This window comes from Oncorhynchus gorbuscha, linkage group LG22 (assembly GCF_021184085.1).
Source record: "Oncorhynchus gorbuscha isolate QuinsamMale2020 ecotype Even-year linkage group LG22, OgorEven_v1.0, whole genome shotgun sequence".
NCBI classification, from domain to species: domain Eukaryota; kingdom Metazoa; phylum Chordata; class Actinopteri; order Salmoniformes; family Salmonidae; genus Oncorhynchus; species Oncorhynchus gorbuscha.
In genome coordinates this window covers 11,168,281-11,192,283 of record NC_060194.1, presented here as the reverse complement: position 1 = coordinate 11,192,283, position 24,003 = coordinate 11,168,281, and the positions used below count along the sequence as shown (strand labels likewise).

The 24,003-nt window shown below is 43.4% G+C and overlaps 1 protein-coding gene across 5 annotated transcripts in view; it reads right to left on the bottom strand.

Moving 5' to 3' along the window:
* LOC124010000 (SPRY domain-containing SOCS box protein 4-like) overlaps positions 1-24,003 on the bottom strand; it is a 112,313-nt gene that overhangs the window by 30,700 nt on the left and 57,610 nt on the right. For all 5 annotated transcript variants that reach the window (XM_046322297.1, XM_046322298.1, XM_046322296.1 and 2 more), the window contains one exon: positions 20,278-21,214. In XM_046322297.1, the coding sequence (XP_046178253.1) occupies positions 20,278-21,010 (733 nt within the window). In that variant the 5' untranslated portion in view covers positions 21,011-21,214. The remainder of the gene's footprint in view (positions 1-20,277; positions 21,215-24,003) is intronic.

Sequence of the window (24,003 nt, the reverse complement as noted above, 5' to 3'; positions counted from 1 at the left end):
GTTAATTTATCCCAAATTCCTCTTTCAAATGACACCATTCAAATCGACGAGACCACAGACGTTTCCAATCTAAGCCAACTTGCTCTATTCGTGCACTATGTGAAACACGACGTGATAAAGGAAGATTTTTTTTCATTTTGTAAGCCTTTTACAACAACAACTAAGGCAGCCGATGTGAAGAAACTTGTGGATGACTTCTTCAAAGACAACAATCTTTCGTGGGATATGGTTTCTGCAGTTTGTTCGGACGGAGCTCCAGTCATGCTGGGAAGAAAGTCTGGTTTTGGTGCGCTAGTGAATGCCGATGTACCACACATCATTGTTATGCATTGTATTCAGCACAGGCATGCGTTGGCATCAAAAACCTTGCCTCCAAAATTGGCAGAAGTATTAAATATTGTAGTGGAATGTGTGAACTATGTGCCAACTAGTGCTCTGAGGCACCGCATCTTCAGTGAGCTGTGTAAAGAAATGGGCTCTGAATTCGAGGTACTTCTGTACCATTCTAAAGTTCGGTGGTGTCCCGGGGACAGGTGCTGAATCGTGTTTTTGCCGTGTGGAATAAACCCTGTTTTTGCAAAAGCACCAACATTGTCATGCAGATTGCTACAAAAATGAGTTAATTCTCATTTTAGCGTACATGGCTGATATCTTCGCAGCTCTCAATCATCTCAATCAAAAGATGCAGGGCGGTGGAGTCAACATCATCGAAGCGGAGGAAAACCTGAAGGCTTTTCAAAAAAAGCTACCGTTATGGAAACGACGAACAGAGAATGATAACTTCGCAAACTTTCCCCTGCTGGACGACTGTGTAAGTAAGATCGAAGATGTATCTGGAATCGGAGACATTTCTGTACCTGCGGAACTGAAGCAAGCAATTGTCACACACTTAGATGAGCTTCCAAAGTCTCTCGACGGATACTTCCCTACAAGAGAGTCATATCCAGCATGGGTGAGACAGCCGTTCACGTTTAGTGTTGAGACAACAGATGTCAATGATGAATACCTCGATGAAATCATTGAAATTCAGCAGAGCCAGGTTCAACAGCAATTCTTCAGAACAACAACGCTTTCAACATTTTGGTGTCAACAAATGGTAACGTACCCTGTTATTGCTAAGAAAGCTCTTGAGATTTTCATACCGTTTGTTACAACATATCTTTGCGAGCAATCCTTTGAGGATGCTGGACATAAAAACGAAGAAAAGGAACAGACTTTGTTGCGAAAATGACATGAGAGTGGCACTTGCCAAGGTGAAGCCGCGCATTTCTGAACTGGTCTCTGAAAGGCAACAGCAGAAGTCACACTGATTTGCAGTAAATATTCATTATTATGTTTTTGTGTGGAAATCATGTTTTGATGATTTTGTTCTTTGAACACAGTGATGTTGACGCACGGTTCATTTTGTGCACCAGTAAAATATATACCTATGTTTTGAATTTGAAAAAATCATAATTTATTTTTCCACTTAAGGGTTCGGTGAATGCGCATATGAAACTGGTGGGGTTCAGTACCTCCAACAGGGTTAAGAACCACTGATTTAGCCCAAACAACTACCTCTTTCCCAACTGTATTTAATTTATTTATTTATTTATTTTGCTCCTTTGCACATTCTTCCATTGCAAAACTACCATTCCAGTGTTTTACTTGCTATATTGTATTTACTTTGCCACCATGGCCTTTTTTGCCTTTACCTCCCTTCTCACCTCATTTGCTCACATTGTATATAGACTTGTTTATACTGTATTATTGACTGTGTTTGTTTTACTCCATGTGTAACTCTGTGTCGTTGTATCTGTCGAACTGCTTTGCTTTATCTTGGCCAGGTCGCAATTGTAAATGAGAACTTGTTCTCAACTTGCCTACCTGGTTAAATAAAGGTGAAATAAAAAAATATATAAAAAAAACGTGACCAGGCTATGGAGAATAATTGGGGTGCATCTCAATAGTTTAATTATGGCCTCCGGAAGAGAATAGAGTAGGGAACTTCGTATGGTGGACTGAACACCATTTACTTTCACCCGTCCAACTCCTGCACCATTGCAGATTAAAGAAAGGAGACAAGTAGAGAAAGCCACTTGAGACTATTGAGATGTGCCCGAGAAGTGATTAGAGTACAGAGCACTGAGGTGGCAGATTTGGTCAAAGCAGACTATAGCGGGGTTCCCTAGCTGGGTAGAAATCCAGGCAGGAGGAGAGGGTGAGTGGGCACTGTATATGAAAGAGACAACCAAAATGTTTACGCTCACTTAGCAGGAGAGGACAAAGCTGGTGCCGCATGGTAATACCATCTCCTCAAAGTGGCTACAATAGCTTTTGATCCCCTTTGTTCGGTTAAGAGCATAATCGACAAGAGTTCAGAGCATGTTGTTTCAGAGCTATTTTGTTACGAAACACTTTGAAAATGCATCATTCCCTCCCGAGTCTATTCATTCAAGAGGACTAGGTCGGAAAAGGTCAAGTTGGTCAAGGAGGAAAGTGTACCTCCTACTGGTGGATTTTCTTTACCGCCAACATGGGCTTGGCTTATCATACAAAAAAAGTGTTCTCAGATCTTGGTCCTGGAGACTCAGGGGATGCACAGGTTTTTTGTTAAATGAGAAAACAGATTCAAAGAATCAAAGTGCTTGAAAAGCAGTGAGATTAGTTGAATGACAGCTTGCACACCCTCCAGGATCAAGATTGAATAACACAAATGACTGATAGAACGGGGAACATGGATATACTTAACAGTTATATAAAAGTGAGTAAAATGCACAAGTCATGTCCTCTATATGTTGGCGGAGTGCATATGAGCAGATGCCTTGGAGCTGAGGTAAGGTAGAGCAACTGTGCAAGACTTTAGGTGATGACATCAGCCCATGTAGAACAGAGGAAATGCAACCATGGTAACCCTTTGCTTTCACACCAAAATACTTCGGTGTTGAGTGACACTATTATTAGAATTTATAAACTAGTGTTTCCTCCTCATTTTTCTAAGACGCTAGAGTCCCTAAAGCAACATATTCAGGACTCCAAATACCAAAATATTAAACTCAAACTCCATTAAATTTTACCTTCATTTAACTAGGCAAGTCAGTTAAGAACAAATTCTTATTTTCAATGACGGCCTAGGAACAGTGGGTTAACTGCCTGTTCAGGGGCAGGACAGATTGTACCTTGTCAGCTCGGGGATTTGAACTTGCAACCTTCCGGTTACTAGTCCAACGCTCTAACCATTAGGCTACCCTGCCATGCATACATATATATAGTACATAATGATATATATAAAAAGGAAACATTAGTCCAAAAATGTATCCACATTCTCTTTGCCTATAGCAAAATGAAAATGACTGAATAAAATAAAAAAAACCCAGACAGAATTCAATAAGAAGCAGGTTGAATAGAAGGTTCAGCTGAATGAAGGGAAAACAGTGCTTAACTGGACATGTCGGGAGGGGAAATGTAATCGTTCATTTGAGTGCTATCCGTGGCTTACCAAACAAAATGGACAGGGGGCTTCCTTTATATTCAGCACTCATTAGCGAAAGACCCAGCGCCTCCATCAATGAGTTAATGGCCCCGGAACCTCCCAAGTGTGTGTGTGTGTGTCTAGATCATTGTACATCTTGATTACACAGAGAAGAAAGCAATCAGAGGCTGATTTAAACAAATTAAGTAAAATTACATCCAAGGGAATGAAAGCAATCAGAGGCTGATTTAAACAAAGTACAATTACGTCCAAGGAAATGAAAGCGAGCAGAGGGGTGCGTACGTAATGTGTGTGTGAGCGTACGTCCGTGTGCACCGGTCTACGCAGGTTTGAAAAAGACTATCCAAAAAGTAGCATAGTAGCATAAATCTCTAATGAGATCGCATACTTACGAATCCAACGTTCCCCTACCTACTCCTCTCAAGTGTCACAACTAATTTCCTCCTCACATCTCTTTGTCTCAGTTGGTTAGCGACAGCTGTCAGTTTCCATGACAAATCTACCAGCCCATTAGGTGAGCAAAAATGGAAGGAAATATTAGTGGAAATGGAGCACTTGGGAGGAAAGAAACAGAGGGAAAGTCATGTGTGAAATCACATTCTCCCAGTGTCTTTCAATCCATTAGAAGGTCTTTACAATTCTTCAATAAATTCCCCATTTGTCAGTTCAAGCAGGGAAGAAGCATTGACTAAGTAAGTGTCCATTCCGTCATGACTGCTCACCTACTGTGCTGGTGGAGTTTATGGAAATTGACAGCCATTAAAAACGTGTTCTTCAGGTACATAAAAAATGAGGACTACTGTTATGACGCAGCACCTTTCCCCTGGTCTGCCTGCAGGGCACTGAGCATAGCCTAGAGCAGTGGTCACCAACCGGTCTGTTACGATCGCCTGGTCAAATCGCCAAACATTTCTGTAGAGAAAACAAAGATAAACGGTGTTCGCTGCTTTATTATTTTTTGTTGTGTTGCGCAGTAGGTGCACTGATTCATAAGCAAAGTGTTCCCATTTTGAACCATTTCAATTTGACGGAAAAGACCATCTCTGCCTACCCGGCTGACCTGTGGCTAAAAATCGAGTGCCCCTATTATGCTGGCCAATCGGATAGCTCAAGTCACTGGTGCCTACAGCTTCCATGACCTGGCCACAGCTTACATGAGCTTGCATAACTTTCAAAACCATGACCACAGAGACTTTCAAGAAGAATAGAGCAAAGAGCTGCTGCTTTTATGAGCGAGTTCATGTCGAAGTATTTATTGGGAATTGTCAACTGTTTTTATCCAACACTAGGCCCATTACCAAACATAACATGCTTCTCCCCACGTCCACTCATGCTGCAGCTGCGATGAATGATTAGCCAAGTGTATCGATAGCCCTGCGTCTTTATTATCCATTTCAAATGTCAAGGAATATTTCACTTTCTCTGGTCATAGGAACATGAATTTGTGCACGAGGCAGATGCAGTGCGGATTGAGTTTCGCCACCGGGTGGAAGACGCTGTCCCCTCTGGTCAGTCTCACCGGAGGAAAGGAAGGAAAGAGCAGGGACCATGAGAGGCCGATCCTCTGTTGCTCTCTCGCCCTCTTTGCAGAGACTAATGACGTGTTCAAGACAACTGGGAAGTCAGTCATCTCCAACTTCAAGCTTCAGTGCGTTCAAGACAACTGGGAACTCTGAATAAAACAAAATCCGAGTGGGATCCGAGTGCGAACCCCTGTCCCCCCCCATGACCATCATTCCAGTAAAGTAAAAAAGCAAATTGTTTCAAATGTATGCTCAGCTGTGCCTCAAGTGCTAAACCAAATCATCTATTTTGTTATTGACGCGTGAGTTTTGAAATATAGGCTTAACATGTTCGGAAAACAACAATATTGGCAGGGTCAGGCTTATAGCCAATATGCTGTGATAATATACAAGGCCTAGGCTACTGCACAAGCCTCATTCCTACAGAACTGTTTTTATTAGGTTAAATGTTTAAAAAAAATGTAAGTCATATTTTAAGACTGCGGTAGATCTCGGCTTGCTTTGACTGCGAAAGTGATCTTGACTCAGAAAAAGGTTGGTGACCACTAGCCTGGAGCTAAATACCTCGCCTGTATACTTAGCAGCTAGACAAGTTTCCACAACGCTGTGTGGTCTGGAGACCCTCTGTATAGCCAACAGTTTTTTGTGAAACCTTGTGTTTATCTCCAAAACAGCCCACAGGCAGAGAAAGTGAGACTGGACTGGTGGGTCTAAGCTACTGCAGTCTATTCTCCTTCCCATATAGAAGTTGGCGGTATACAGTGAATCTCCCAGAGATGTTGCCTTTATTGCCATGTATAGTCACGGTCAAGTGTAGCTTCTCTCATAACAGAAGGTATTTATTGGGTCCCTTGGCCCGCCATAGGCTGGCTGTCTCACCTGAGCCCCCCCCCGGTTGGTCCCAGAGGGGCGAGGACTACCCCTGTCCTTATAACTAAACAGCATTTGAGCCAGATGATGCTTACACACACACACACAAACACACACACACGGAAAAAGCGTGATATGAACCGGAGTCTACCACGTGAGAAAGCCAACGTCTTGACCATTAGACGAAGAGGAAAATTCCCTTTTCGCCCGAGGGTCCATTAATTCATTTTTCTACAATAAAGTAAAGAAACGGAGTGAGCGGTAATTGCATATCACAACATATCTGGGTGATTGTTGCAACCAACGTTCTCTCTAAGCTCGGTGCCCAGCTCCCCAGAAGAACTATCAGCCTGAGCAGAGAAGCATGAGATTGAACTTCACTCAACTTTGTAGAGTTTTCCCCCATCAACGGTTCCCTTTACTGTGGGAATTGTGATCGAATTAACGCAATATTAGCCAGAAACACACAGAAACAAAACACGCAAGACTTATTAGTATGGAAAACAACACAAGAGATTTTATTGTAGACAGAACACAGAGTAGTATTCTGTTGCATTGACACACTACTCAGCCCTACTCTACACAGACCGGTGCATAACCAAATCAGAGCTGCAGTAGGCCTATATGCAAATCGAGCATTGCCATATATGGCTCTGTGCCATTCACTTTGAATTGGACTGTGATAAAAGCATCAGCGGGTCGTGATACGCTTGTTTTGAGATCAACGCGAGAGCTTCCTGTAGCCACATGGGCACGTTTGTTCATATCCTGTGCTGGTTAGTTATTAGCCCAGCTATAGATCAATGGGGAAGTGATTCAAGTAAAGAAATTTGTTTTCCCTTCTTAAAAAAAGTAAAAAAGGGGCAGTGTTGTTTTTTGAGAGAGGCTTGAATAAGCTAAGTATCCAATAGGCAGAGGGTAGCATAATTTATCTGACGCTCTGTAATAATGCATTTTATTTTATGGCTTCTTGCATCAAACATTTTCAGTCACCTTGTCAGAAGGAGAAGTAGATAAACAGGTCAACGTCAAGCCCTGCATGTTCTCACGGAATGCAGGCCTACATTGAACACCACACATTGGCTGCGACTGTAGGCTGAATGACAACCATTTCCATGATAAAAATGCTATGGGACCATGGTTTCCACAGGGACATTAGTACCTTCCTGCAAGACTATCAAATATCATTGTCAAATGGTAAGACTCAAATAGCGTATTCTTGTCAGGGTTATCATTGCTTATTTTAGAGTATTTCTCAACATTCCACATATTCATTTAGGTAAATCTACAACGGGTTTTGTGTGAATTTAGGTTAGGCCCTCCCGAGCTTCTACAAGGTCTTACATTGTGAGTGGTACTGGAAGTCCCTAAACATGGCCAGCTTCCACCACCACAACCTGCCTGAGCAGGTAATGTCTTCTTCCACAAGCACATGGAGATGTGATGCAAGGTTGACTTTTACAGGAGAGTGAAGAGGGAGTTCTCTGACCAGAGTGTGAGCTCTGGCGACCAGTGGCTCTTTATACGGATGGGGAAACTGCAAGCCATTCCGGGGGTGTTGGCGTCATCTGCAGAGATGGTCTTCCTGTGAATCTTTGACTTATGTAGTAATAAGTATAGTAAGGTTATTACCCAATTTATATAAAAACTAAATAAATCATGTTTTAAATATACAAATTGTGACGCGTGTTTGTGTGTTCCGGTGTTCTGTGCATGCAAGTCCACACCACATCCTCTCAGAAGCTTTTTCCCCCCCTCTTTATAAATGTGCCAATTAGCTTTGCTTTGATTCCCTGTACAATGACTCCCAATCTACACAGTCCTGTCGTCGCTTTAGATGCTGATGAACATTGTTTAGAGCGAGAGAGAGCGAGCGAGAGAGCGCGAGCGAGAGAGCGACGGAAGAGAGAAAAAAAGACAAACACCGCAACTTCCTCCTGAAGTGTTCCATAATCACCACCACTACTACTAGTAGTAGTAACTCCATTAAGTTCATCACATATTCATGCGTACCGGTATCCTATGAAACACAAACCTACCTAAAACATACCCTCAAGCATTCGCTTTTTTCTGAACTAAAATCAGGTTACCCAACTACGTAAGGCATTTGTAGCCTCAAATATGCAACTACCTGGTGCTAGGATGTACTATTGCTAAACGGAATATTACCTAGGCGTATGGACCTGCAATGCCGGAGATGCTTGAAAAACTATTTTCTCTCCATGTTGGCCTGCTCTTCCGGCAGTTGACCCCATTGGCTTTCCCTCCCATTTATTCAGTTTTGTACACTGCCAGAAGTGGCATTTTATCAAATTCTCTATACAATAAGAATCCATTCATAAACCAGTACGGGTTAGATGATTTATAGATCAGTCAACATAACAGGAAGTGGCCCAAGCTGTGAGCTGCCAGCCAACCAGCTTCCTGCAGCCAGGCCGTTAGTGAGTTGGCATTTATCCAGAGCTCAACGCTAACAGTGTGCTGCTGCACAGTAGGGTTAGCGCTTAGTTCTGGGCAAAGCTGCTATTAGCCTCATGCGCAAACTCCCCTGTTCCCTAGAATATCTCCAGTCTGCTGGACAATAGCCAAGCACCCATTAGCGGTAGCAGCTTCTCTCCAGAGTCCTAGCACACGCGATGGGGGCTGCATGGAGGCACGGAGCACACGCACGGTCTTCCTACCAAGCTTTAAATCATGCTTTATAATAAACTATTAAAAGGGTCATGTACCAGTTGTTATAGATGCGGCTCTAATACACAGAGCCCATGCTTCAGGACCAGGAGTGTTTCCAGATTACCTGACAACGCCAGTAAAAACTCCTGGCCCTATTTTTAGATGTTTTACGCTGATAGCAATCTTCTCTGTCCAACCCCCCCCTTCTCTTTCACACACATATGCTAATTAAAATGATAATGTTGGCATAACTTTCATCAAATATTTAGAGTGAGAAATTAATCTTGCTCATATTTAGCTTGGCAGAGAGCGAGAGAGAGAGATTCTCTTCTCAAAGTGTTTTCAACAGGGAGAGAGAGATGAGAGAATCCTCATGTTTGTGCCAAACTCCCACAGGACAGGGAAGGCTGAAACATCTGCCACAGCTGTACCGTGTCCCTTCCCCAAAAAGGACTGCCAAGTCCACTCCTCTACTTGGATTCACCCATTCCTCTACGTATTCCTCCTTTTCCTCTTCAAATCAAATCGTATTTGTCGCATGTGCCGAATACAACAGGTGTAGGTAGACCTTACAGTGAAATGCTGAATACAACAGGTGTAGACCTTACAGTGAAATGCTTACTTGCAAGCCCTTAACTGCATTGTAGGTTAAGAAAATATTAGCTAAATAAACTTACGTAAAAACTCAAATTTAAAAAAAAGTAACAAGGCTGTACCAGTACCGAGTCAATGTGCAGGGGTACAGGTTAGCCGAAGTAATTTAAAGTGACTACATAGATAAAACAGGAAGTAGCAGCAGTGTAAATACAAACAATGCAAATAGTCCAGGTAGCCATTTGATTAATTGCTTAGCAGTCTTATGTCTTGGGTGTAGAAGTTAAGTATATTGGACCTAGACTTGGCACTCCGGTAACACTTGCCGTGCGGTAGCAGAGAGAACAGTCCATGACTTCCTGACACCACCGCATATATACACTACCAGTCCAAAGTTTGGACACGCCTACTCATTCAAGGGTTATTCTTTATTTTCTACAATGTAGAATAAAGTGAAGACATCAAAACTATGAAATAACACATGGAAAGTGTTACATTTAAATATATTTGAGATTCTTCAGAGTAGACACCCTTTTATCCCAAATTGTTATGTTACAGCCTTATTTTAAAAAGGGACAAAAGCTATACACAACTCTCCAAAATGAGGAAGCAAAAACAGAAACAATTACATATAAATATCACGTGTACCTAAGTATTCAGACCCTTTACTCAGTACTTTGTTGAAGCACCTTTGGCTGCGATTATATCCTTGATTTCAGTCTTCTTGGCACACCTGTATTTCAGGGAGTTTCTCACATCTCTCTGCAGATCTTCTCAAGCTCTGTCAGGTAGGATTATTTTCAAGTCTCTCCAGACCAAGGCCCTTCTCCCCAGATTGCTCAGTTTGGCCAGGTGGCCAGCTCTAGCAAAAGTCTTGGTAGTTCCAAACTTACATTTTAGGAATGATGGAAGTCACTGTTCTTGGGGACCTTCAATTCTGTAGAAATGTTTTTGTACCCTTTCCCAGATCTGTTCCTCAACACAATCGCGTCGTCTCGGAGCTCTACCTGCAATTCCTTCGACATCATGGCTTGGGTTTTGCCTTGACATATATCGTCAACTGTGGGACCGGAATACTTTACGAACGTACTGCAATTGTGCAAGGACTGAACATATACTACGAAGCGGTAGATGGTGTGCAGGCTTCCCGAGTCGGACTAGAAGACCACTCCGAATACCTCTTCTCCGCGGGCGGTGTCTTGGAGCAGTCTCAGGGATAGGCTGGGGGGGTATGAACAACAGAATCCAATTCAGGAAAGTTGTATTTCTGTTCTGGTGAGTTAAAACCTCTGTGATAGTAAAAACTAATGCAAAACCGTCTGGGATAACATAAGAAGTAACAAAAAAGAAATACAAATACTGCAATGTTGCTAAGGATATAGAAACAGAGCTGCTATGTCTTTAGGCACAATTAACATCCAATCATGGTTAGGGTCACGTATAAACTTCTGGGAGATTCTGGAGCGGCGCCTGATTGGTGTTTTGTTGATGGTGGTAGAAAACCTAATTATGGGAAAATGGTGTCGCATCCCTCCAATAGAATTCCAGACACAGAATCTAGGCCAATGACGCCATTCTGGTGGCTCAACACCCAATTTAGTAAGACACCATTGTATGGCGTTTCCTTTATTTTATCACTTACCTGTATATTGCGGCTTTATCCGTGTTGTTCACCATAGCGGCAAGCGAGGAGGACGTTGAGTAAATCTGTTTATTATACCAACTTGCCTGCTGTGAGATACAGAGCACGACAGAGGAATAACTTTATTGTGATGCTTGGTTCATTCATGTAAAATACATCGATGTTAATGGGAGATGTACACCAAAGGTCACATAAGGTCGTAACTCAAGCTAAATAGCAGCCATGTATCCGGACCACAACAAATTCTAATTCTTTGAGAAACTGTGCGAACTAAAGTAGCCCATCGTGCTGAACTACTTTGGGGGCAATAGGCCGTAGCAGAAAAGATGAGAAAAGCCAAACAGCTTTTTTGGGAGATACAATGGCTGTCAATTTCTTCATGTTCTGCGTTGCAATCCATCAATCTAATAAGCTCCATACTATTCGTCAACGCGGGAAGCCCTATTACATAAAGTCATTACTGTACTGTCAAGCATTACCATTCACACACACAGAGCCCCAGACACACAGGCATCCCTGGCACCACACTACTCTGAAAACACTCCTTTCTGGATCTGCCTATAACTATAACCTACACACACACTGGACTACGTGACAGACATACACATGGCTATCCCGTCTCACAATCATGACCGTCTCACTCACACGGCTCTCCAAAGTCCTGAACACAGTCCCCACCACACACTGGCTGACAGTCATGAGCTAGGTGAGTCATTGAGGTTATGATAAGGGGGTGAGTGAGGTCTCAGTGTGTGTGTGTGTGTGTGTGTGTGTGTGTGTGTGTGTGTGTGTGTGTGTGTGTGTGTGTGTGTGTGTGTGTGTGTGTGTGTGTGTGTGTGTGTGTGTGTGTGTGTGTGTGTACCGGCTGGCTGACGTACATTCCTGGGAATCAGAGAGGGGACCCCATCAGTAGCAAAGCACCAGACAGATTCAGCCCACTGATCAGACACACACACTGGGGCTCTGTGGCGAGAGAAACGCAGGACACACACGGCTCCCTGTCTGACATACGCTCTTCCCGCTCACATAAATTACCCAGACACACGAAATTGTGCCTGTCCCACCCCGCTGTTCACGACACTGGGGCTCTGAGCATCACTGGATGGGATGAAGGCACATGATACAATGACGCACACGCAATACATACAGTGGCTGCCTGCGTCTCAGCCAAAGCCCACTGGGCGTAACATTAGTTTCCCAATACAGACACTGGACCTCAGAGAGCAGAGTCCCTCTATCCCTCCACCCACCCTCTTCTCCATCCCCACCGTCTTTCCTTTCTCTGCTCTGGAAGCTCACCCCAGTCAGAGCGTTCACTTCACCCACTTCAAATCAACACACAGAGCCAGAGAATTCCAGGGGATTTCTGGGAAAACTCAGTTGTTGGCTTCCTCCTACACACAGTCCACAGACTCCCATGGGGTCAAGCAAACACACGGTGTACTAAGACACACACGCCAACAAGCAAAAATAAAATAAATACATGTCCACAGAGACAAGCAAACACCCACACAAACAGGAGCAGATCCACACACACACACACACACACACACACACACACACACACACACACACACACACACACACACACACACACACACACACACACACACACACACACACACACACACACACACGACATCCCAGTGGCAGACAGACATTCATGAGGACTTCATAACAGTGAGTCAAGTGTGCTAAAACAACAGCTGCTGCTAGCTTAATTCATACTTCATCTCAGTTCCAACAATCTAAACATCACTTGTTGGCAGTGCTCAAAATGTGCATCTATTTTTTTAAAGTCACATCTTATATCAATTCCAGAAAAAGAAAAAGAAACTCTAAAAATCACACACACTACTATGGAGGACAACTAGCTTTCCCATCTCTACATTTCTCTCCACCAAAAAAATTGCATTTGTCTAAGGGTATCTACCTTGTTGTTTCACAGTAAATTGAAAGCATCCCGATCACAAGCATCTGGGGTTTCCCCTGATTGATTCAGGATGTGACCTTAAATCCACATATTTAATGGGAGCATATTGATGCATGGCATGTCGCCCCATATATGGCTCTACTTCCCCAGCTCGTTTATTGTGCCTTCGTGCTCATTTAGATGCTTTAGACTGAAAAGTTCAAAGCCCTCATGTTTCATTCTGTTGCCCCATCTCTCCCTCTTTCTCCTTCTGTAAAATGCAGAATTTCATTATTCTGATGGTCATGCCTTGGCAATAAATCAGAGAGACAACCCCCCCCCCCGCTAACACACCCACAGACCTACTCAAAAACATGCATACGTAAGTGCACGAAACTAAGGCGCAAACAGGCGTTCACACAAAAACACCATCGCGCACACAGACACGTGTAAACGCATGAAGGCGCGTCACATCTTCTAAAATGAGGCTTTCAGCCACTACTGTACATCGGCAGCCATTTCTTTAACACTACCACCTTTCAAGGAGAGCTTTCAACATTCGTTCTACTTTCTCAGCACTAAGCTTGAAAGCCCACTTTCAACTGTCTAAAAGCATTTTTCAGGCACTGAAAATACTTTTAAACGGGTGCTTTGAACAGGCTTCGAGATTCTCAGAGCTAGCTAGCAATCAGTGATATTCAACAGCACCAAAATGGTAAATGTGAACGGTTCGGTTAAAACCGTTCTGGATAACAAATGGGCTGCTTTGAACAAAGCCTTAATTCAGGAAAAGACCAACATAAGCCACTGCGGCACAAAATATTCGTAACAGTCATCTGATGTGCGCAGTGGTATGAAAACTACAGGTTTAACAAACCTTACAACCTGACAACTTCAAAGAAAGGTCAGTGTGTGTGTGTGTGTGTGTGTGTGTGTGTGTGTGTGTGTGTGTGTGTGTGTGTGTGTGTGTGTGTGTGATCCCCAGGTCTTCCTCTGGTCTCAGACACCAAGGGGCTCGTCTAGCAAGAACAAACTTTACAGGGGATTTTTTCCTTTCGGTTTCCACCCAACAGACAAACATTCCATGTTGTAATATCAGATATTACTCTGTAGGGGGTGGGGGGGTCAGATCAGAAGTCTGTTATGAGAACACTCTTTGCAGGTGTGTGTGTGTGTGGGGGGGTTTAAACAAGTCTTTCAAAGAGACCGTTTTAAACTGAGACCAGAGGAAGACATGGCAATTCTCACCACATATTGAGAAATATATTATATGAAGTTAAAATGGTTAGACTTCTATAATGAGGTCTTGTGAGGACTAATTTAAAGAAAATGGTATCCAGGTACAAGATAAAAGCCACAAAGTTACTACCTGTGCCGCGGTCACAGGGCCTTGGGGACTTCTGGATTTCTCAAGGACTCAGCACTTCAATAAATTGACAGCATTACTCATTATGAAGAGGGGCCATTGAAAATAAAATAACCGGTAAAATAAAAATGTCCTCTCACTGTCAACTGCGTTTATTTCAGCAAACATGTATAAATATTTGTATGAATATAACAAGATTCAACAGACATACACTGAACAAGAAAATCAACAGCAGTGCATCTCCTCCTCGTGGACTGCACCAGATTTGCCAGTTCTTGCTGTGAGATGTTACCCCACTCTTCCACCAAGGCACCTGCATGTTCCCAGACATTTCTGGGGGGGGGGGCTCACCCTCACCCTCTGATCCGGTGATGTGCTCAATGGGATTGAGATCCGGGTTCTTCGCTGGCCATGGCAGAACACTGACATTCCGGTCTTGCAGGAAGTCACGCACGGAACAAGGAGTATGGCTGGTGGCATTGTCTGCAGGAAGGGTACCACAAGAGGGGGGATTTTTTTCCCCTGTAATGCACAGCGTTGAGATTGCCTGCAATGATAAGCTCAGTCCGATGATGCTGTGGCACACCGCCCCAGACCATGATGGACCCTCCCACATCAATCCCACTCGAGTACAGGCCTCTGTGTAACGCTCATTCCTTCGACGATAAACGCGAATCCGACAATCATCCCTGGTGAGACAAAACCTTGACTCATCAGCGAAGAGCACTTTTTGCCAGTCCTTTCTGCCCATAGGCTACGTTGTTGCCGGTGATGTCTGGTGAGGACAGGCCTACAAGCCCTCAGTCCAGCCTCTCAGCCTATTGCGGACAGTCTGAGCACTGAAGGAGGGATTTTACGTTCCTTGTGTATCTCAGGCAGGTCGTTGCCATCCTGTACCTGTCCCACAGATGTGATGGTCGGATGCACCGATCCTGTGCAGGTGTTGTTACACGTGGTCTGCCACTGCGAGGACGATCAGCTGTTCGTTCTGTCTCCCCGTCTTCGATGTCTCACAGCACAGACATTGCAATTTATTGCCCTGGCCACATCTGCAGTCCTCATACCTACTTGAAGCATACCCAAGGCACATTCACACAGATGAGCAGGGACCCTGGGCATCTTTCTTCTGGTGTTTTTCAGAGTCAGTAGAAAGGCCCCTTTAGTGTCCTAAGTTTTCATAACTGCGAATTTTCGCAGCTTTTTGTTAAAAATCGCGCAACATTTCAGCGCCCTGCTACTCATGCCAGGACTATAGTATATGCATATGATTAGTATGTGTGGATAGAACACTCAGACGTTTCTAAAACTGGTTAAATCACGGCTGTGACTATAACAGAACGTGCGTTTCATCGAAAAGTGCAGGAAAATCTGATCACTGAAAATGGGAAAATATATCCATGCACAACTTCAACCATTTGTTAAAAGTGACCCACATTAAATGGAGCCGAGGTTGCAATACCTACAGCTTCCACACGATGTCAGTCTTGTCATTTGTCTCGGATTTGTTTCTTGGTCAAACGGACACAAGGAAGCAGATTTCTTCCGGTCTCCGACAGGATGTTTTGGTTGAGATATATCCGGACATGATATCAAGACGTGAAGCTAAGGAATATACATCGCCCCGTGATCATTTTGATAGATTATTAACGTTTACTAATACCTAAAGTTGCATTACAAAAGTATTTCGAAGTGTTTTGTGAAAGTTTATCGTTGACTTTTTTCATTTTTAAAAATGACGTTACGTTAAACGCTATTTTTTTCGTTGATCACACACTCTTCATAGATCGATATCTAGGCTATATATGGACCGATTTAATCGAAAAAAGACCCAAAATGATGTTTATGGGACATCTAGGAGTGCCAAGAAAGAAGCTCGTCAAAGGTAATGAATGTTTTATATTTTATTTCTGCGTTTTGGTTAGGACCGGCTACCTACCGCAAAATCTGTCGTTTTAGATGTAGTTCAAGTACTTTTGGGTGCATGCTATCAGATAATAGCTTCTCATGCTTTCGCCGAAAAGCATTTTACAAATCTGACTCGGTAGCTAGATTCACAACGAGTGTAGCTTTAATTCAGTACATTGTATGTGCATTTTAATGAAAGTTTGAATTTTATCAAAAACTATACGTGGCGCACTTGAAATTTCCGCTGATTTGATCCCCACAGCGGGAGCACTTCCCTAACCAGTTTTAATTGCCTACAAGCATGGGAAACCGTGTTTAAACCCTTTACAAATTAAGATCTGTGAAGTAAGTTATTTGGATTTTTATGAATTCTTTGAAAGGTCCTTTCTTTTTTTGCAGAGAATACACAGAAAGTATTGAGACACCTTCACTTTTTCCATGTTGTTACGTTACAGCCTTATTCTAAAATGGATTTAATTTTAAAACATATTCCTCAATCTACACACAATGATAAAGCGAACAGTTTTAGAAATGTTAGCAAATGTATTAAATTAAAAACATATACCTTATTTACACATGTATTCAGACCCTTTGCTATGAGACTCGAAAATGAGCTCAGGTGCATCCTGTTTCTATTGATCATCCTTGAGATGTTTCTACAACTTGGAGTCCACCTGTGGTAAATTCAATTGATTGATCTAGAAGAAAAAGAAACACCTATTTAGGCGAGGTGCTGGTTGACAGAGTAGAAAACTTGAAAATAAAAAGAGCCGCACACTCTAGGAGCTCAGATGCCAAAATGTAATTACCAACGTTGACAGCCAAGCGGTCTTCATCAGGGTGTAATCACAAACACTGCGGAATGACTCGTTTATATTGTCATAAGACACAGGTGTCTGTAATCATGGCCAAGAGTGGCCTAATATCATTGGTTAATTATCAAATATTAAAATGGCATACAAAGAACAGCATACAAACAACAAATGGATAGCATACAATCAGAAATTAATTTTAGACTACACAAGCTTACAAAACAATCACAATGGCAGTCACAATAATCAAGAATGGCTTCAGATCAAAGTCTACGTTGAGAGCGAAGGGCGTAAGGGTCTTTAAGTTAAAGTTCCAGGCAGCCTCTAGTTTTAACAATAAATTATCAAGGTCACCCCCTCTCCTAGGGAGGGTGACATGTTCGATGCCAATATAACGCAGATGAAATCGAGTGGCCTGCCTCCAAGAAGTGGACCGCAACTGGGTAAGTCAAGTTTTTACACCAAATGGTGCTACGATGCTCTGAGATACGTACTTTTAATTCACGCTTTGTTTTACCTACATAATTTACCACAAGGACAAGTTATAAGATAAATAACTGCCTTAGTGGAGCACGTAATAACACCTTTGATTGGGATCGATTTCCCTGTTTGTGGGTGAAGGATCTACATTCAAGTGCCATTGCATTGAGCACAGCCATTACACGTGTAACTTCCATCCAGTAGGGGCGCAAATAGATGTTGTTCAGGAATATCTTGGGGTGATAAATCAGAGTGTACCAATTGGTCTCAGATTTATACCCTGATGAAGACAGCATGGCTGTCGAAACGTTGGTAATTCAATTTTTGCATCTGAGCTCCTAGAGTGTGCTGCTCTCTTATTTTCAAATTCAATTGATTGGACATGAAAAAAAAAACAGGACACAGGATTGTCGGGGCACAGATCTGGGGAAGGGTACCAAAACATTTATGCAGCATTGAAGGTCCAAGAACAGTGGCCTCCATTTTTAAATAGAAGTTTGGAATCACCAAGACTTCCTAGATGGTCATTGACAGAGCTCCAGGTGAGAGAACCTCCCAGAAGGACAACCATCTCTACAGCACTCCACCAAATCAGGCCTTTATGGTACAGTGGCCAGACGGAAGTCACTCAGCAAAAAGGCACATGACAGCCCGCTTGGAGTTTGCCAAAATGCACCTAAATAATTCAGACCATTAGGAACAAGATTATCTGGTCTGATGAAACCAAGATTGAACTATTTGGCTTGAATGTCAAGCGTCACATCTGGAGGAAACCTGGCACCATCCCTACGTTTTTCAGCGGTAGGGAATGGGAGACTAGGCAGGATCGAGGGAAAGATGAACAGAGCAAAGTACAGAGATCCTTGATGAGAACCTTTAAGGATCTGACTGGGGTTAAGGTTCACCTTCCAACAGGACAAATGACCCTAAGCACACAGCCAAGACAACGCAGGAGTGGCTTCAGGACAAGTCTCAATGTGCTTGAGTAGGCCAGCCAAAGCCCGGACTTGAACCCATTCAAACATCTCTCGAAAGACCTGAAAATAGCTATGCAGCGACACTCCTCATCCAACCTGACAGAGCTAGAGAGGATCTGCAGAGAAAAATGGGAGAAACTCCCCAGATACAGGTGTGCCAAGCTTGTAGTGTCATACCCAAGAAGACTCGAGGCTGTAATCACTGCCAAAGGTGCTTCAACAAAGTACTGAGTAAAGGGCTGGATACTTAAATGTGATAAGTTATTTTATTTTTAATAAATTTGCAAACATTACTAAAAACTAGTTTTTGCTTTGTCGTTATGGGGTATTATGTTTAGATGCTGAGGATTTGTATATTTTATTTAATCAATTTTAGAATAAGCCTAATGTAAAAAATGTCGTCAAGGGGTGTGAATACTTTCCGAATGCACTGTATACTGTGTGTGCAAGGGAGACAGCCGGGCATTTGTGCAGTCGAGTCCATTTCGGCCATAACATGGACTCTTAACAATGTGATTCAACTCGGTTACTCCTTGCTGAAACAAGCAAATCAGTCTTCGGCTGCCATGGCAACATCCCGCATAGAACGGGCTTGGAACTTGGAACTAATTCTGTCAATTTGACAGGTAAACGCTTCAGTACACTCGCAAAGGCTGCCTGGTATTTCCATTAAATTTCCACGTTAAAGCAGAATATTCATTCAAATGATTTTAACTGGATGTGGCTGATGTTAACTTAGTAATGTCAGTTGAATAAATACATAATTTACTTCCTGCTATTCTCCTATGGGTACACACGCAATGACCGCTAGTCCACCCACTATGCCATCATTGACTTGAATGGGGATGCTCATTATCTTTTTTCTATGGCAGCACATAGTCAGGAGCTGAGGAGAAAAATGTGCAACCATCACCCAAAAGTCCATGACCATCACAGCCCTAGATATAAGACCACCACAGAAGTCCTCACGTGTTTTTAATCCTTCGTCATTTGGAATTGATATACTGCTTCTATCCTATCGTACAATGTGTTATATCCCAAAGTGGTACGGCTGTATGCGTTATCAAATTAAAACGTGACATATCAACAGTGCAGTAAACAAAGAACCCTGTTCATTGCGAAGCTAAATGACTTCAGTGTCCACACTCCCTCTTTATGGGTAGATAATGACAGAACAAGATACTGTAGGCAGATATGGTTCTGTTTGGCGTCTGTATCTGCCCTCTGATGTTCTGAACAGTAATTGTAGCTATTCCAGGAAAGCATCCTATAATGACGCAATGCAAGGTCCCACCCACCCTTCAAAGCAGGCTTCCCAAACTTATTTTGGCCCACAAGGTCTGAGAAAAAAAAGAAAAAAAAATTGTCCCTTTTTGGACATAAAAAAAATAAATTCTAAAAAGACCAGCAAATCAGCTCCAAGTGACTTATTTTGGAAAGCTGTTCCAAAGTAATCGCACGCACAACTGAGTGATATATAGATATATATTTAAGCAAGGTTTGAAATGTTTGTCCAATATTACAGCCATTTGGGTAGCCTAGTGGTTAGAGTGTTGGACTAGTAACCGAAAGGTTGCAAGTTCAAATCCCCGAGCTGACAAGGTACAAATCTGTCGTTCTGCCCCTGAACAGACAGAACAAATTCTTATTTTCAATGACAGCCTAGGAAAAGTGGGTTACACAGTTCCTAGGCAGTCATTGAAAATAAGAATTTGTCCTTAACTGCCTTGCCTAGTTAAATAAAAGGTCAAATAAAATACAAATGATTTGTAAATATGTTTCCGGGTCCCTGACCATCCTCAAGAAATTGGCCAGGGGCTGAAACTAGTTGATGATCCCAGCTTTAAAGACCTCCTTTCCTCATCTGCTCTCCTTTGTGATGACTTTGGTTGAAAGGACCTGCTACCATGCTGCTTCTAATATCCTGGCAAATCAGCGGTAATGAGCATTTTTCTATATCATTGTATTACCATCTTATACAATGACGCATTGCAAAATACCTCTACTTATTAGTTCCTGTGAGAGATAGCAGAGAGGGGGGGGACACTTACGATCCAGTCCGTTGGCGTATCTCATGCTGATCTCACAGTGGCCCCACACAGCACTGACGATCGGGTACAGCTTCTTCCCCTTCAGGCCTCTGAATGCCACACCGAGGTACTGTCCGTCCACCATGAAACTCAACGTGCCCTCGTCCATATCCAACACCACTAGAAGAGCGTCCGGCAATACGAAAGCTTCCTCGGGCTCTAAGAAACACGGATACGAAGGTAGGGAAACCTGGGCCCGGTTCTTACTGTCGTGGTACAGTCGGTTCCTGCCCAAGTCCCACCCCCAGGACTCCGAGTCACTGCCTACTAGTGCAGTGTAGCCGACAGAGTGTAAGGGGGCGTCGGACGTGGCTACTCCCACCACAGCGTGTGTCCCTCGCTGTCTCGCTGGCCAGTGGATCCGCCAGACGTGGAGCCCCCGCGTATAGCCCACTCTGCCGCGGATGCAGTCGGTGCTCTGTGCTACAGGATGGCGGTGGAAGGTCAGTTTATCCTCCTCCTTGATAAAAACGTTGAGCGAGCGGTCCTCCGGGTTCCAGGCATGGTGGAGCTGGAGGTCAGGGGGCGCGGGGGGCATGTCCAGCAGCAGGTCAAGCCGCGGCGGCTTGTAGAAGTCAGGGCCCCGCAGCTCAGGGTGGAGGTGCCGGCGGTGGGTCGACGGGCGGAAGGAGGGCGAGCCACCCTCGCCACGACTGTCCACTGACTTGACGCCGCCAGAGATCTTCTGTCCCATGGTGTTGGCGAGAAAGGGGGAGAGGGGCAGGGAGGAAGGTGTTAGTTTGGGTCGGTTTCGGTCCTCTGTCGCCCCGGCGTTACTTCATTAAAGCAGATTTTTCGGTGCAGTAACCAGGGGAACCACAGGGAGCAGTGATGACGCACTCCTGTCGGTGGCCAACTCCTCAACGCCGCTTTCAAAAGGGGGCCGCCAACGACACTCCTGAGAGGAGAAAGCAGAGAGAGAGGAATGTGAGTGCATGTAAGGGTACGTTACAGCTTCTGACTGCTCTGTTCTGGCCCAAAACGCTGCCTCCTTGCAAAACACACTAAAAAAAGTTAGAGACCAGAGAGAGAATGAGAGCTATAACAAAAAAGAAAGTGAGATACTTCCCCTAGAGTAGAACTGCGAGGACACTAATGCTCCTTTAGAAAATACATTTTCAATAAACGCCTTTTAGAAAAGCAGCAGAGTCGGCAAAAAAAAAACATTCTTTTAAATATATTGCTCTATCCAAGTTTCCAAAACCCAGCAAAAAAACAAAAAAAAAAAGTTTAAACAAAATCCCTCCTTGCTGCAGCGTCATTGATCCATGGTGATGTGAAAAAGAACGCTCTGTGAACTAGATAATGGAAGATTGGCTGATAAGCTAAAAATACTAGGGCCCTATGTAACAATAGCAGGCAGTTCCTGTTTGGGACACACACTTCCTGTTCAGCTGAAATGACACATCATTCTCTTCCAGGAATGAGGGATAGCTATTCCTGAACACAGGGAAAGGGACACTCATACCAGACTGACACACCGCTTGGGGGTAGACACACACACACCAGCTGTGTGTGTGTTTGTAATATTATATAGTACTGTACACACAGATGATAGACTGAAAAAACAGGTCTACTGTTGCTATGTAAGCTAATATCCACAGACACAAATGCAGTACTGTACAACATAACACTCACAGAGTGAGGTCAACAACTGCCTGAGAGAGAGAGAGGTCTGTCTGTGTAAGTTAACAGGAAGGGGGGTGACCAGACGGCCAGACAGCCACACAGCTGTGAGTCCTGCCCCCCCCCTCCCCTCCCTCTCTTCCTCCCAATAAATGAGAAGAGGAATGAGGTCATGAGAGTTGGCAGTGTGTGTGTGGCACCAGAGAGTTCAGTTCCCAGCAGGGAGTGTGTGTCTGTGTGTCCAATTAACTGTTCCGAGTGTGTCATAAGTGGGCAGGTGGGTTAGGGCTGGGTTCTTATGGAAGTTTCTGGGAGAATGTCATAAGCTACTCAGTAACTGTAGCCAAACTGTAGTCGTGTGTGTGTGTGTGTGTGTGTGTGTCTAGGTGTAGTTCTGTACAAGTGTCTTTCTCCGTATTATCTGAGTCTATGGCTGCGTTTACACAGGTAGCCCAATACTGATATTTTCCCAAATAATTGGCAAAACAGCTGATCTGACTGGTCAAAAGCCAAATTAGTGGGGGATAAAAATACAGAATTGGCCTGCCTGCGTTTACCCCTTTGTTATTGTATGTGTGTACCCCCTTTGTTTTTTATTTCACCTTTATTTAACCAGGTAGGCTAGTTGAGAACAAGTTCTCATTTGCAACTGCGACCTGGCCAAGATAAAGCATAGCAGTGTGAACAGACAACACATGGAGTAAACAATTAACAAGTCAATAACACAGTAGAAAAAAAGGGGAGTCTATATACAATGTGTGCAAAAGGCATGAAGAGGTAGGCGAATAATTACAATTTTGCAGATTAACACTGGAGTGATAAATGATCAGATGGTCATGTACAGGTAGAGATATTGGTGTGCAAAAGAGCAGAAAAGTAAATAAATAAAAGCAGTGGGGATGAGGTAGGTGAAAATGGGTGGGCTATTTAACCAATAGACTATGTACAGCTGCAGCGATCGGTTAGCTGCTCAGATAGCTGATGTTTGAAGTTGGTGAGGGAGATAAAAGTCTCCAACTTCAGCGATTTTTTTGCAATTCGTTCCAGTCACAGGCAGCAGAGAACTGGAACGAAAGGCGGCCAAATGAGGTGTTGGCTTTAGGGATGATCAGTGAGATACACCTGCTGGAGCTCGTGCTACGGATGGGTGTTGCCATCGTGACCAGTGAACTGAGATAAGGCGGAGCTTTACCTAGCATGGACTTGTAGATGACCTGGAGCCAGTGGGTCTGGCAACGAATATGTAGCGAGGGCCAGCCGACTAGAACATACAAGTCGCAGTGGTGGGTGGTATAAGGTGCTTTAGTGACAAAACGGATGGCACTGTGATAAACTTGTGTGTGTGTGTGCGTGCGCGTGCGTATACACACTCGAAGTCGACCGATTATGATTTTTCAACGCCGATACCAATTGGAGGACCAAAAGAGCCGATAGTTTTTTATTTTTAATAATAATAATAAATGCCATTTAGCAGACACTTTTATCCAAAGCGACTTACAGTCATGTGTGCATACATTCTACATATGGGTGATCCCAGGAATCGAACCCACTACCCTGGCGTTACAAGCGCCATGCTCTACCAACTGAGCTACAGAAGGACCACTATTTTTATTTGTAATAATGACAATTACAACAATACTGAACACTTATTTTAACTTAATATATATAATATATATAATACATCAATGAAATCAATTTAGCCCCAAGTAAATAATGAAACTTGTTCAATTTGGTTTAAATAATGCAAAAGCTAAGTGTTGGAGAAGAAAGTAAAAGTGCAATATGTGCCATGTAAGAAAGCTAACTTTTAACATATGAAAGCTGGTGGTTCCTTTTAACATGAGTCTTCAATATTCCCAGGTAAGAAGTTTTAGGTTGTAGGAATTATAGGACTATTTCCCTCGATACCATTTGTATTTCATTAACCTTTGACTATTGAATGTTCTTATAGGCACTTTAGTATTGCCAGTGTAACGGTATAGCTTCCGTCCCTCTCCTCGCTCCTCCCTGGGCTCGAACCAGGAACACAACGACAACAGCCACCCTCGAAGCAGCTTTACC